Source organism: Clytia hemisphaerica, unplaced genomic scaffold (assembly GCF_902728285.1).
Source record: "Clytia hemisphaerica strain Z4C2 unplaced genomic scaffold, Clytia hemisphaerica genome assembly, whole genome shotgun sequence".
Classification (NCBI taxonomy): Eukaryota; Metazoa; Cnidaria; class Hydrozoa; order Leptothecata; family Clytiidae; genus Clytia; species Clytia hemisphaerica.
This window is the reverse complement of record NW_027103573.1, coordinates 995,697-1,010,986: the sequence shown is the minus strand read 5'-3', so window position 1 is coordinate 1,010,986 and position 15,290 is coordinate 995,697. Positions and strand designations below refer to the sequence as shown.

Below are 15,290 nucleotides of genomic sequence, written 5' to 3'. Positions count from 1 at the left end.
ACAAAGTGAGGCAGTTTAATTTTTCAAATATACCTAGCATGATCAAAGTTGATAAAGTGTCCTCTTTTTCAAGAATTCAAGAGATTGCATTGCATCTTTCATGCCACATCAAACGAAGCATCAAATCCAGCAAAGAATAATAAAACTTCATCATCAACCATTTCTTGTAACAATCACACAAAAATCAAATCAATTCAACTCATTGAAGCATCATAAAAACCAAAGAAAAATAGCAAAAGAGCAGTAGCAACCAGTTGTTTATTTTTGCTGCCATCTTTTATTTTGACTGTTAGAAAGCAGTATGGCCCGAAAAATACGCTTCCGAACCGCGCGACGTTTCCCGATCGGCAAGGAGCCGTAGGGAAGGTTTTCGGTGACGTGTCTCAAAAGAAACGTACTCCGCCTCGAAATAGAACACTCTACTGTTTTCCCGCTCGGAGCTCGATCTAAAAAGAGACTTGGAAAAAAATCCATAATGGCCCCCCCACGGCTCACTCACATTAGACTTTTAGTATATAGATAGATTGACAAAAAAAGGAAATATAACAGATTATGAGACATTATTTTGTCTTGTTGTTTTTTTATGTGATAGTAGAGTAAAAAAGAATAACGAAAATTCAAATCCCTAACAAAATGATATTTATTTCACCAAGGAAATAAGTTTTTTTAAAGTGAGAAGTATTCACTTTTCCTTTCCTTTTTTACATAAATCCTATTCTTGTTGACACAGGTTCATAAATTCTTGAAATGTCTTTAAATTAGGGATAATACCGGGTGACCCACAAAAAATTTCAGGCGCTTCCCGACGTCTTGAGGCCGAACAAATGTCCCAAAGTGCTTGGAGTTTTGATATTTAAAAAGTAGATATCCTAACTTAAAATTTGAGCCATCACTTTTTAAATTTGACCAACTTGTTCGCTCTTATGACTTTTAAGTCAAGATCACTTCGAAAAGTGTAAAAACACGTAAAAAGAGGTTTAAATTCATGCAATCAATTAAAAATCACTACAAATTGACTTCGTTAACGAGTTTTATGACATTATGATTAATAAAACACCTTGAAAGTATTTTGTTTAAACAAGACAAGTTTTTATAAATTGGCGCTTCATAGATTTTTTCAAAACTGTAATCAAAAACGTCGGAAAAATACCAAATTTTATACCCCTTTTTACGTGTTTTTTACACTTTCCGTAAAGTGAATTTTGACTTTAAAAGCTCATAAGCAGAGAACAAGTTGGTCACATTTAAAAAGTGATAGCTCAAATTTTAAGTTAGGATATCTACTTTCTAAATATCAAAACTCCAAGCACTTTGGGACATTTGTTCGGCCTCAAGACGTCAGGAAACGTCTGAACTTTTTCGTGGGTCACCCGTAGAATGAATAATTTGTCTCATTTTTGCTACAGAATTTATATAACTGGCAAACCAAGAAAGATTCAGTTGCTACATTTAATTCAAACATGAGTTAATCTTCTTTTTAAAAAGGTCACCCTTCGTCGTATGTGTTATCTTGCTATCAAAGAGCTTGCCAACATTGCTGAAGATGTTATTATTGTAACCAGTAGCTTAACAAAAGACATGACCGGAAAAGATGAAGGATTTAGAGCTCCTGCCATCAGAGCTTTGTGCCGCATAACTGACTCTCAAATGTTAGCCGGTATTGAAAGATACTTGAAACAAGCCATTGTTGACAAGAACCCATCCGTTGCCAGTGCGGCCCTCGTGTCATCCCTTGTAAGTTTTTATCTCTATCTTTGTTTTGTTGTCAATTTTTACTCAAGTGTACTTTCATTTCAGAGTTTTTTTCTACTCTTATTAACAATGCAGCACTCTTCTCAAGATAATATCAAAAACATTGTTGGCCTCATTTTGAAATAGAATGGCATTTGCATATTTTTATGTGCATTCCAAAAAGACAGTTTTCAATTCTAATAAACATAAATATGTGGCAACAATACTTTGAAGAAGAAGGCCTGTAATGATTATACGAATTTTAAGAAAACTGTAAACAAATCATCCTTCTTCTCATTGAATTGTTGAAATTCAATATCGTTTGTCAATATGGGTCTCTCAGCATATTGAGAATCTTTCTATAAGATGAACCTTTGACAATGAAATTGGCCCTTTCATCTTCACATGACCCTAATTTTGAGATTGACGTTTTGCCTTGACAAGGACATTATGGAACACAAGTAGATAATTTGTTTGTCTTCTATTTCCAATGCAATGTGTTTCCCATATTTTAGCATTTGTTGAAACCAAATTTTGATGTTGTGAAAAGATGGGTGAATGAAGCGCAAGAAGCTGTCAGCAGTGACAACGTTATGGTTCAGGTAAGGATGTGTTCATTAGTAGTGTTAAGTCAATCAGGTCTTCATTTTTTGGACATTAAAAACCTTTTTGACCCTAAATTAACTGGCCCCTTTATCCAACACTGCCCAATTTTGAACTGACACCAAACAGCACTGTAAGAACACCAAAACCTACCAATACTTCTAGACATTGACATTCATTAATTGACTTGAATTTGGTATTAAATGTCACACGTTAGGACTGCACTTGCCGTTGTCAGTTTGCCGTTATCCGGCCCTATAATTTTGAGATGGGTTATTAGGTCGAAATTTTTTTAAATTTTGATTTATGAAAGTTCTTTTTTTTTGCATTTGGATCATTTTGGGTTGGTAGATGTAAGTCACGCGTTGTAGTGAAACTACTTAAAATTTAATTGAAGATGATGCTTTTTGTAAAATATTGGATGTAAAGAATGCATAATTTTATCTCCTAGACAAATTTTATTCCTCTTACAGGTTTAAAACAATTAAAATGTCACATTAGGTTCAAAATTCAAAATTTTTCCAAATTTTCTCCTGTGTTAATTCCGCCACACGCTAATCTTCCCTGTGACCCTATTGTGATGATGTATTTTTGATATTTGTTATTCTTTTTATTTTAGTACCATGGTCTTGGCTTATTGTACCATATCAAGCAGAATGATCGTTTGGCTGTTTCCAAATTGATCACCAAACAAGCTCGTCAATCATTACGTTCACCTTATGCATATTGTTTGTTGGTCAGAATCGCTGCCAAATACATCGATGAAGACCCTGAAAAGTAATTCATTTCTGACATTTCAAACTTAACATATTTATTTCAAGTTTGCAGGGCTTGAAATAACGGTCAGACATCGGACATTGTCCGACCCAAATTGCTCCTTGTCTGAACCAAAAATCATAATTTTCAAACTAAAGCAACCATGATCAGACACTTGGAATCGTTATTTCGAGTCTTGAGCTCGATCGATGTTGCAGATCTACCGTCATTGGGCCATTATATCCCATACAGCAGGATAGACAAACGTTTCCAGGGGGTAATCCGAATAAGAATTTCCAGGGGTTTAAAACTGATTTTAGTTCGTCCACCTTCACTTTAAAGTAAGAAAAAAAAATTTTCCAAGGGTATTTTTTACAAATTTTGCTATTTTTCAGGGGGTATATTCCCCAGAATTATTTTAATATGTGATTTTAATTTCTGTCCATTTAAAACTGTTACGGCTCTGAAGGAAATATTTTAACTATCAAAAGTTAACACTATATAATACTATTCGTTATATATATATTTTGACTTCCTTCGAGTCTACAAATATTCTGTGCTTTAGTTATTTCAAATTTGAAATAAATGTTTCATTTTAATATTATAATGATGAATTATTTAAGCAAATATTTTTGATCACTTTCTAGTCCTGAGAATACTCCACTGAGTGAATTCTTAGAGAGCTGTCTACGCCACAAGAGTGAGCTTGTCATCTACGAAGCTGCACGTGCCCTTGTCAACTTGAAAAGTGTGAAATCTAAAGACCTCGATCCAGCTGTTTCAGGTACTAAAGAAGTGTGTCATTTTCTCACTGATACTACCCAGGTTATCATTTCAAGAAGTATAGTTTCTAGAAATTTGTTTTCACCCAGGGGGGGGTATAGAATTGATATCCAGGAGTACTGTTTCGTTGGTATTATATTCAAAAGAAGTTAGTTAAAAACACACAAAATCTAAAAAAACTCTTTCAAACTCTTTATTGACCTTTACCTGATATTATACAAATATTTTAATTGGAATATTACTACAAACCCTGTATCAAGGTTTTCACACTTTCATTCAATCTTTTTTTAAGTTCTTCAACTCTTCTTGAGTTCACCACGTCCCACCTTAAGATTTGCTGCCGTTCGCACCTTGAACAAGGTGGCCATTATGCAACCACAATCAGTGATGGTTTGCAATCTGGACCTGGAAAACCTGATCACAGATGTCAATAGAAGTATTGCAACACTTGCAATCACAACTCTTTTGAAGGTAATGATCCTCTTGATTCGACTGATAACCTTTAATATAATAACTTTTTGCTTTTTCTTTTAAAATTACCAGTACCACAGCCAGACCCCAGACAGTATCGAATGTAGCACTAGACGTTTTATGGTCATTATTTAAATTATTATTTTAGTTTCTTTTGATTTGAAATGTCTGTGAAATGTCTATCCTAAATATGTTGTTTTGAACAACAGTCCGATATCTTATTATAGAGTCACTACACATTTAAGTCACCTAAAAATAATGAAAAATATGGAAATCTTCAACTGAAGAAGCAAAGGTTTATGATTTGCACAACACGAAACCTTTGGTTTGCTGAGAGTCCATAATAGTATTTGGTGTTACTTTCATGCAGAGAATATTTGTAACACCAATATTTCTTGATTCTTTACCAGATTGGTAATGAAAACAGTATCGATCGATTGATGAAACAAATCTCAACATTTATGTCTGAGATCTCTGATGAATTCAAGATTGTGGTGGTTGAAGCCATCAGATCACTTTGTTTGAAGTTCCCAAGGAAACACAGTGTCATGATGAATTTCTTGTCTTCTATGCTGAGAGAAGAGGTGAGATACAAAGGAAGATTTAAAAAGATCCTCTGTGACTTGCGTACATCCATGGTGACAAGCTGCTATCTTTCAATAATTTAAGGTTAAATAAATTGAAGTAGTTTTCTGTAGATTAACCCAAAATGTCACGGAAATTTTGACGTCATTTGATACGACCCTGGTGTTTTCTTAGGGTGGATTGGTGCACTTCAAACTCTTCTGGACTTAGAATCCAATTCTTTTAAGTTAGGCTAAAAGTTGATGACCGTTTGTGTCAATAATTTTTTTCAGGGAGGCTTTGGGTACAAAAAAGCCATTGTGGACGCTGTTGTCACCATCATTGAAGATAACAATGATGCAAAAGAATCTGGACTTGCACATCTCTGTGAATTCATTGAAGATTGTGAACACACTACCCTTGCCACCAAGATCCTACATTTGTTGGGACAAGAAGGTCCAAGAACAAGCACCCCATCCAAATATATTAGGTATTCATTCTTTCCAGGTTGAACAACGTCTTTTGTTTGTAAATTTGTTCCCCTATGTATTTTTTAAAGAATTTTTGTGGTCATGTTGGCTATTGATTTACGTAGACATGAAAATTGTTTTGTATTAGGAATTGCGGTTCAGCAGTTCTAAATTTTAAGTGTACAGAAGGTTTGTTTCTTTATTGAGACAATTCCCACTGACTAGTATAAATCGAACCGATGATCCAAGAAGCGTAATAGGGTTTACTCTCGCTGACTCGAACTCAAATGGGAATTTCAAACTGTTCGAATTACAAAGAGATTCGAATTATAGGAAGTATTTTACGAGGTTTACTCCTGTGACGGGAACCAAGAATTAGTTCCAATTATAAAAAGATTCGAATAATATGGATAGCCACTTAACCGCGTGGTCCTCCCATAATCTTGATGTGTGTCCTTTTTCAATTTCTTCCATTCCTGCTTCAATCATACTAACCTTCTTCATCACCTAAAACATGTCAGGTTCATCTATAACCGTGTCATCTTGGAGAACGCTGAAGTCCGCGCGGCCGCTGTGACGTCATTGGCTAAGTTCGGAGCGCATTGTGATGCTTTATTGCCAAGCATTTTGGTGCTTTTATCAAGGTCAGTGTTCTATGATTTTGTTCTCATTACAGCTTATGACTAAATCTATTATTCTAAATCGCCATAATTGTGCTCATTCGCACTTGTTTTCTTCAAAGCTGTTTGGTATTATTGTTTTTAAACCCCTTTAGATAAAAAAAAAATCCATAACTTAGAAATAGATCAGAGATCTGAAATAATCATTTATTTGAAGACGAGCGACCGAAGTTAAAACACTTTGGGGGAAATATAGATAATTAGTGCAATCCCTTTTTATATTTCGTCCAACATAAATTAAGTTAGGTATGACTTCAATAACTAACTTTTTCCCTTTTTCCAATCCGTTAGATGTATGATGGACACAGACGATGAAGTGAGAGACCGAGCGACTTTCTACTATCATGTATTGAGAAAAGAAGACAAACAACTAGCATCGAGCTACATTCTCAACAGTAAGTTTCTGCCGGGCCTCAAAATGTCGAATGGTTTAATTTTTTATACTAAAATTGATTTCCTTTAAAGCTAAGTGTATTCTCTTGACTTTCATTTGGGAGCCAACCGAATGTAGGGAATAAGCCTGATTTTCCTTTGGAGTTAATTTAACATGGTAGATTTGGACTGAATATAAAGAAGCTATCGCCATATTTCCCTAACGCCCTGTCTAGAAGTGATCGCGGTTCGAACATAGTTACTTGCGGTGCAAGTCTCTGATCGAATCATTCAGACTACCAATCGGCTGAAGGGTCGATTGATCCAGAGATGGTGAATCAATGTATACCGAGTTTATCGCTCTTCGACTGGCTTTCTTTTATTGACACCTACCCAAACGAATACGGCCAAGCACAGGAGAGTTTAAGCTCTTTGTTCACTTCCATGATCTTTCTCTCCAACATAATTATTACCTTTGCTCGAGCAATATCGGGATATGTGTGAAAAGTTTGAATTATTTTTGACATTTTCTTTTTCTTTTCTTAGCTTTGAGTGTATCAATCGTTGGTTTGGAGAGAGCTTTAGCTGCTTATTTGAAAGAGCCAACTGATAAACCGTTCGATATGAAGACAGTTCCCATTGCTACTGTACCTATGCATGACCAAAAAGCAGTTAAAACTAGTAAGTCACGTTTTCATGTGTTATGAAGGTCTATTAGTCTGTTTGACTGCCAGTATATTCCATAGAATCTCTCATTTTTTAAGAATGTATAAAAGGGTGTATCACTTTAAAAAAATTCTTAATAAGACGAGTGGTTTGTGTTTATAAAAAGGGAGCGACGTGGTTCAATTAAAAAGGAACGATTAGGTTTTTACTCATTATAAAGGTTCTTCCGTTATACAGAGAGGATTGTCCGTCTCAAATTTCTGCATAACTATGCATAGAATATGTGTTTATTTGCTGTGTAAAATCCATTTTCTGTTGGCCTCAGACGAAAAACCCTGCTTTGACCATTATAGCTTACTATACTACTGGGAAATTTGCTTTGCCATGCATATCCAAGAGAGGAACTTATTTTTTCCAATTTAATCGTGTTTTCAGGTGGTGAATCTACGGGTGTTGCACAGAAAGCATCAACCACAAGTGTCACCACAAGACAAGACGTGTACGCCGGTAAGCTATCATTGAAATTTCCTTCTAGATAATACTTCGGTAATACATCTATCAACTCTAATAAGTGGGAGGAGCCCGAAGGGCTAGATGTCGTGCTTCGGCTGAAAAGTGTTCCGAGGTTAGGTAGGAAATCCTACCTAAGTCGCGTGACATTACAATAGAATTTCAGCGCTTGACCAATAAGAAGCTTTGCTGATTTTCGAAAACAATAGCAGCAATATTTTTGCGATATTCACTTTTTTTTGCTTGAATAAGCTTAAAGGCAAAATAGGCGACAGATTTTTCTTAACCTTTTTTGCTTGAAGAAAATATTACTTCATAAAGAAGTTTTGCGCGAAGAAAAAAAGTTGAAGGAAGTTAATCTACTTTTTTCATCTGTTACGTCAATTTCGACCAATGGAATTGCTTTATTTTTCAACCGACCAATGACCTTACAAAAACGTCAAAAAGTTTCGCTCATTTCGCGCGAAAGTGGAGACCTGTCTTAAAGCACGACATCTAGCCGTTCGGGCTTTGCAGAAATGTGTGGGAGGAGACTGGGTCCGAGTTCACCAGGGAGGAGACTGGAGTAGAGTTCACCAGGGAGGAGACTGGAGTAGAGTTCACCAGGGAGGAGACTGGAGTAGAGTTCACCAGGGAGGAGACTGGAGTAGAGTTCACCAGGGAGGAGACTGGAGTAGAGTTCACCAGGGAGGAGACTGGAGTAGAGTTCACCAGGGAGGAGACTGGAGTAGAGTTCACCAGGGAGGAGACTGGAGTAGAGTTCACCAGGGAGGAGACTGGAGTAGAGTTCACCAGGGAGGATTGACGTCAAAATGTCTGAGGTTGTTGTATTGATATTTTTTAAAGACACACAATTCTGACGTTTTTTCCTCCCTGCTTAGCTCGACCCAATCCCTTTTTGGCGTCAAGGATTGATACCTATCATGAGTTACTACTATGAGTTAAGAACTTCATTAATAAAACTGAGGTGAGATTCGAGCCCACGACTTTCGAAATGGTAACTGATTGGTATAGGAATGGATGATTTCAGTAGATTCATTCTGCTATCTTAAAAAATGCCTTGATTTAAAGATCTTCCTCACTAACTTGGTGTTTCTTTCGGTATTTAGAACAATTGGCTGCTGTTCCAGAGATTGCAGCATTAGGTCCACTCTTCAAGTCGACATCTAAACCAATTCAACTCACTGAATCGGAAACAGAGTATGTGGTGTCGTGTATCAAGCACACTTTTGCTGATCACATGGTTTTCCAGGTACGAGCTCTAGTTCCCGCCATCGACGTTTGTTTGAGTGAAGACTAAGAATTTTTATGTTTGGTCAACCCTGATTCTTTTCATAGCTAAATAGGTACAATCTGCATGAATAAATGAAAATTTCGGAATATAAGATTTGCCAAACAGAAAAATTCTTAGATTTCTAAAGCACTGATTTTTCAGATTTTGTTTCGCTGGCAGCGCTTTATTATATTAGTTCGAGTTCAAATTTAATATAAGTGAAAGTTTCCTTTCTCTCTTAAAAAATGTCGTCGCAGTGCTTCAAATATGCGAACGATTGATATTTTATTTGATGCGAGTCTCCTGCAAAGGGTGGCTATGGACGTGATATTAGTTTAAGAGCCATAACAATAAAAAGGAATGCCTTGAAGTGTCATAGACTCTTCACTTTTCATAATATTCATTATATTAATTAATCACTTGTTTTGTTCTTTGAAATGCTTTTAACAAATCAACACGTCACATTGATTTTAACTACCAAATCCTTTTTTACGTTATCGTAGTATCGTTTTCAAAATTTCCTCTACTTTAACTTCAGTTCAATTGTACAAATACTTTGAACGATCAGATCTTGGAGAATGTCACCGTTCAAATGGAGACTGGTGACGAAGCGGAGGTGGTCAACTACATCCCATGCCATGTCTTGAAATACGGCACTCCTTCTACAACATACACTATTGTCCAATATCCTGAGGATGCTGCCACAGGTACTAAGGGGAATAAGAGGGTTGTGAGAAGAGGAAAGTCAGAAGAGGAAAGTTGACAGGAAGACAAGAAATACTTTAAGCGTGCATTTTTTTTGCGAGCATAAACTTTCGCTAATCAATTTTCACACGAAAAAATGGCTTAGAGGGGCAAATACTTTTTGACTTATGAGGCTTTAACAGGCTAAAAAGTGCCATAAATCTTACTTATTTTAAGTCAGAAGTTTTACAGAATTTCTCTTTTATCAAGAATTTTTCGCGACCATAAACTCTTGCGAACGGCCCTTTCAAGAATTTTCAAAGACATTTATTTTCGCGAAAAAGGTTAATATTCGCGAAAATCGTGAAAGTTTCTGCTCAGGAAAATTTGTACGCCTAAACTTTGGATGTGGAAGAGGAGAGAAAGAGGAGGAGAGAGGAGAGGAAAGTGGGGAAGGAGAAAGGATAAGTGGGAAAGAAGTAGAGAGGTTAGTTTACAAGAGGTAAGGGGAGAGAGTAACTGGTAGAAGCGGAGAGAGGGAGGTTAGAATGGGTTACGAGAAGAAAAGATATGATCTCGGACGAATGTAAGAGTATATCATGTACATTTGTTTTGTAGTGAGTGCTTCATTTACATGCACGTTGAAGTTCATCGTGAAAGATTGTGACCCTGGGACAGGTGAACCTGATGATGACGAAGGTTATGACGACGAATACGTGGTAAGTATTGTCCCTCCCCTCTAAAGTGGTGAATACACTCTTCTCGAAATGCATGAAATAATTCCGAACCTCTTTCTCGAAGACTGCTACGATTCTTCTGCATTGTCAGACATAATTAATGCTTGCTGCAGGTGTTTGCTGTTTTGTATCAAAATTGAAAACGGTCTTTTGGGAAAACATATTACATGTGTAAATGTCGTTTGAAGTAATTTTTTCAAGGCCCGCAATGCTGTTGATTTATCTCGAGATGTGTGTGTATTGATAACAATATATACGAGTTGCGCATTGCTCTTTTTTATGTTTCCAGTCACTATTTTAAGCTTCAGTAAAATAGCCAATCAATATTATTGGTCAATAAATGTTTTTATTACTATTTTCAAGCCAGTCTCCCAAATCGACTTATTACTAGAGAAAATAGACTGCAGCCGATACAGCCAATCTTTATTCAACGCAGAAGTAAAGGTAGGGGAAGTAGTATGTTTGAAACAAGTTATATTGTTATGGTCTACCGGCAAGACTAGCTAAATACGTTTTTTTTTTGTTCTTTAGCTTGAGGATGTGGAGATGGTAGTTGCAGATCATGTTCAAGGGGTTGTGCGAACCAACTTTTTGGCTTCGTGGGACGAAATTGATGATGAAAATGAAATGGAAGAAACATTCGCTCTCAGCTCAATGTCTAGCCTCGAAGGTAACTAAACATTCTTGTTTCTGTCTTATTCCCAATCGATGAATTAATTTGAATCATAGGCCTCTGCCATAACTACAATAAGAACGCTCTGAAACGTTGCTCTGGTCTTCTTGTAACGAAAACTCCATACTCTTTCAAAGGGGTCTCCATTTTTATTTTGAAGAATTCAGTGCTTCGACCAATATATACTGGTTGTCAGAACAGAAAAAATAAGTTTTGACTTATCTACTTCGTAGCTTTATTCAACAATGTGAAGACATTAAAAATCTAGCTTTAATCTTGTCTTCGACATCGGCTCTGGTGCTAGAATCGTTCTATTTACTGCCTAATTATTCAATTTTGATTAAAACCATAATCTTTACCGTGTGATTTTTTCTAAATATTTTCAATTCTGTAACTTGTAGAAGCAGTTACTAAAATCACTCAATTCATTGGCTTGCAACCATGCGAAAGATCTGACCGTGTACCTGAGGGAAAGAGTTCCCACACCCTCCTTCTTGCCGGTGTGTACCGTGGTGGTATTGATGTCATGGTTCGCTCACGATTAGCCCTGAAAGACGGTGTGACCATGCATTTGACTGTTCGTAGTCAAGACCCAATCGTCTCTGAAGTTGTCATGTCTGCCGTAGGCTAACGCACATTGACATTAATACATTTGTTTGGATGAAAGATAAATGAATAAACGATCGATTTTTTTTAATATATGAAATTTTAGATTTTTTTCTTTTTCGAGATATTGTATCTATCGCGCCAACAAAGTCAGTCGAAACCATGAGCAACTTTCTGTGCCTTTTTCTCCACTTTCTCTTAGTTTGGGGGTTAATCTTTATAGAAAATTCTTTCTCTGATAAAATCTATGCTTTTATTTCTCTCTTTAATTTTTGGAAACAATTTTACAAATATGAATTTTATTTTCTTAGAATATTACAATGATAAAATATTGACAACCAAATATATCATTCAAGGGTGCTTTAAAAACAATCAGAAACGTCTTTTTTTTTTACTTTCGTTTTGGTTAAACAATTAGGTTGTCTTTCTATCACATGATAACTCTCATATGGCAGGAGATTTTTAAGAACATTTAATTCTCAGAACTATCATATCAAAATATTTTTTAATTGATTTTCCTCGTGATAGTGGAATTAAAGTGAAAATTTAGGTAAGCGTATACACAAAAGACAATAAAACAAATCAATAGGAATTCTGGGAACAAATGAGTCAGAATGAGCCACACTGACATAAATTTTCGTAATTTTTCAGCTTCTTCACCACTTCGGATTCGATTTAAAAAAGGCTTATTTGCTAAACTAGGGTTTGTCAACCTAGTAATAACTTTTTGCATAATAATCTGAGTGTTCATTAACGTTGATTTATTAATAACGGATCTATAGTTCAATAGTAAATTATATCATCAAAAGTCATACACATTACAAAATAGACCGGATTAGCTTTTAACATTTGAATAATGTTACCCCGCCTTATTCACCCGAAGCTAAGGGCAGTTTATGTGAGAACTGCAATCCTGCAATATCGATAAGAAGATCTGTTGAGATGTTCATTCCTGAACGAAAACTTCCGTGTGGTGTTGTTCATATTTCCCTCAGAAACTTTCAATAGGCAGCCATATAATCTACGTTCAAATAAATATATAGTCATACCAAGGCCCGAAACGTCGATTTTTGGGTAAATTTTTGAAATCCTTTCTTTCCTGCACACTGTTTTTTTCAATCGTCGAATCGTGCGACTTCTATCTCCCAGCTGGCACGCAACGTTATTTAACGTTCATCTAACGTTATTTGGACGTTATGACCGTCACATGGACGTTGTAGTAACGTTCTGTGCCGTCTGGGCTAGTATGGCAGAAGTGGGGGTGCGAACCCGGGGGGGGGAGTACTAGGGTTGCGAGCTGACGGGGGGGGGGTGCCGCCCGACTTTCGATCCTTGGACCCTTACCGGGACTAAAAAGGAGATAACAAAGGAAAATTTTGGGAATTTTACGACCCTTAGCGAGACAAATTTGACCAATTTTGACCAAATTTCGATCTTTCAGGGGGTAAAAAGTTGTTAAAAAACGCGGTAACATTCTTCAGGACGAGTTTTTACGTGAAAGTATTTGTACAGTATCCATTTCATGTAATGATTATAAGATTAGTCATCTATAGCTTTAAACCTCTATAGAAAGTAGGATATAAATCAGCAAATTTCTCATGCAAAAAGAATCACCCCACGCAGGCAGTTTCAAAAGATTTTTTATTAGCACATGAATGACGTCAAGTTTCATATCTTCTTGCTGACATCAGCACGGCTTTGTATCCGTATCCACCTGTACATAGAGGCGGGAGATGGTGGGGACGTAAACATGACTGACAGGCAGGGCTGCTGTGCTGTCTGGGGTGGCAGTGGTATGGCTGGTGGCTAAAAAAAAAAAGATTCAGCATATTGGTGAGAACTATCTGGATATCTTCATATTTTTTTTAGTATCACTTTTATATTTAAAGGTTGGTTTATATGACAAGACTATATCATACTGTATGATATAGCCTTGTAGTCATGTAGTCAGGGAGCAGAGCGCCAAAAAAAATAAATAACAGTCCGGACAATTTGAAACTTTCAGGGATTGTTTATTAGGTCTAAGACGTTTCAAAAATGTTTACTTGCCTTTCTGAAATTACTTGAGGCGCCTTGCAGGACAAAATGTTGACAAAAAGATAATTCCCGGGGGGGCCAAAAATGACCCCAACAATATCTCCGAATAGAACGTCGCTATGGATCTCAAATTTTGAATAACAGTTAATAGTTAACATAAAAATCAATTGGTTGATGTTTTGGAATGGCTAAGGAACTTTAGATGTGTATTTTACAGACCAGAATATCCTCAAAATATGTAAGTTTTTGAACAAATAAATTAATGATCATTTGATTACATTACATGTGTGAAGACTGGACCCTGCCAATTCATAGGCTTTTACACAGGGCTCTTAAGACCAACATTAACCCAGAAAGGCTGGGGTGAAATGAAAATAGGAAATAAGCTGAGAGAAAAAATTTTTACCTTGCATTTAATGCTGTTGCAAATGATTTCTCTTTAAACTGTCTGTAAGGTTCTTTTTTGTATAAATTAGAATGAAATGGACAAAGTTCCTGAAGTTCATTGGTTTCTTCTGCTTCTTCTTCATCCATTTTGAAATTTAAACCGAGATTTAGACAGAAATAACACACACGCAACTCATGTTTCGAAAAAACACATGGCCTTTCGTCTCACCAAAAAAAAAAATTCTTTTGCGGGTTTTTTTTTCGAATGTTTACATATGACGTATATAATTATGACGAAAGTAAAAAACGGGGGTCTAAATAGTATAAGCTTTTAAAAAGAAAGTTAGAAAATTCTATTAATATTTGAAACTTAACAATAGAATTGTAAAACTTTAGAATTAAGTAGATAGATAATGAAATAAAAAGGTTACTTTGTGTAGTAAAAATAAGTATATTGTTTATTTTTTTATTGTGTTAAACCCCCTGACAAAATTTTCCCATACCGCGAGATAATTTTAAAACTTTCAACAACATGAAGAAAGATGGCGGATTGATAACGATGTTTTGATAACAAGAAAAAGAAGAATGTTTTAAAGAAAGAAAGAAAGATTATAAGGTCTGCAAGTAAATTCGTGATGGCAAGTAAAGTGTTTTGGAATCTGTGAAGTGTAAGCTTTCTTTTCATGTAGGTTTCAAATTGTCCCAAGAAAATACAACTTTTTGTGTTTTTTTTGGCGCTCTGCTCCCTGACTATTGTCATATAAACCAACCTTTGAACGCAATCGAACGCAATCGAACACAATCAAATATTACCCAGGAATTGGCCGTTCGATTGAGATTCGATTACGTTCGACAATCGAATCGCACATGCTTAACTAGCTGCCTGCTAGATATTACCAGACGGTGTCAATCGAACAACTTCGAACAAAAATTGCAATCGAACCAATCGAACGTAATCGAACGCGATCGAATAGTTGCGTCACTGGTTCGATTGGTTGTCAATTACAATCGATTAATATTCGATTTCGTTCGATTACGATAACGTTTGATGAGTTTGATTGCAATTAAATTAAATTGGATCATTCCGTTAGAGCTTTTTAGCGTGGGCGGTCGAGCGCTAAAGTATCGTACAAAAGCGAATAAAATCTAAATTAATCGAACGTAATCGAACATAATCGAATACAATCGAATGTAATTGAAGCAATCGAATGGCAAATCCTAGGTAATATTCGATTGCGGTTCAATTGCGTTTGACAATCGAATTGCAATTATTCGATTGTGTTCAAT

General features: G+C 36.0%; 1 protein-coding gene across 1 annotated transcript in view; it reads left to right on the top strand.

The window, feature by feature from the left end:
• Positions 1 to 11,951, top strand: part of LOC136801170 (coatomer subunit gamma-2-like) — a 29,985-nt gene extending 18,034 nt beyond the window's left edge. The window contains exons 5-20 of the mRNA XM_067057799.1: positions 1,486 to 1,734; positions 2,247 to 2,333; positions 2,954 to 3,111; positions 3,738 to 3,874; positions 4,166 to 4,344; positions 4,755 to 4,928; positions 5,202 to 5,398; positions 5,900 to 6,022; positions 6,350 to 6,453; positions 6,977 to 7,111; positions 7,532 to 7,603; positions 8,716 to 8,858; positions 9,418 to 9,586; positions 10,182 to 10,282; positions 10,832 to 10,970; positions 11,375 to 11,951. Of these exons, the coding sequence (XP_066913900.1) occupies positions 1,486 to 1,734; positions 2,247 to 2,333; positions 2,954 to 3,111; positions 3,738 to 3,874; positions 4,166 to 4,344; positions 4,755 to 4,928; positions 5,202 to 5,398; positions 5,900 to 6,022; positions 6,350 to 6,453; positions 6,977 to 7,111; positions 7,532 to 7,603; positions 8,716 to 8,858; positions 9,418 to 9,586; positions 10,182 to 10,282; positions 10,832 to 10,970; positions 11,375 to 11,604 (2,397 nt within the window). The 3' untranslated portion in view covers positions 11,605 to 11,951. The remainder of the gene's footprint in view (positions 1 to 1,485; positions 1,735 to 2,246; positions 2,334 to 2,953; positions 3,112 to 3,737; positions 3,875 to 4,165; positions 4,345 to 4,754; positions 4,929 to 5,201; positions 5,399 to 5,899; positions 6,023 to 6,349; positions 6,454 to 6,976; positions 7,112 to 7,531; positions 7,604 to 8,715; positions 8,859 to 9,417; positions 9,587 to 10,181; positions 10,283 to 10,831; positions 10,971 to 11,374) is intronic.
• The last annotated feature ends 3,339 nt before the right edge of the window (positions 11,952 to 15,290 follow it).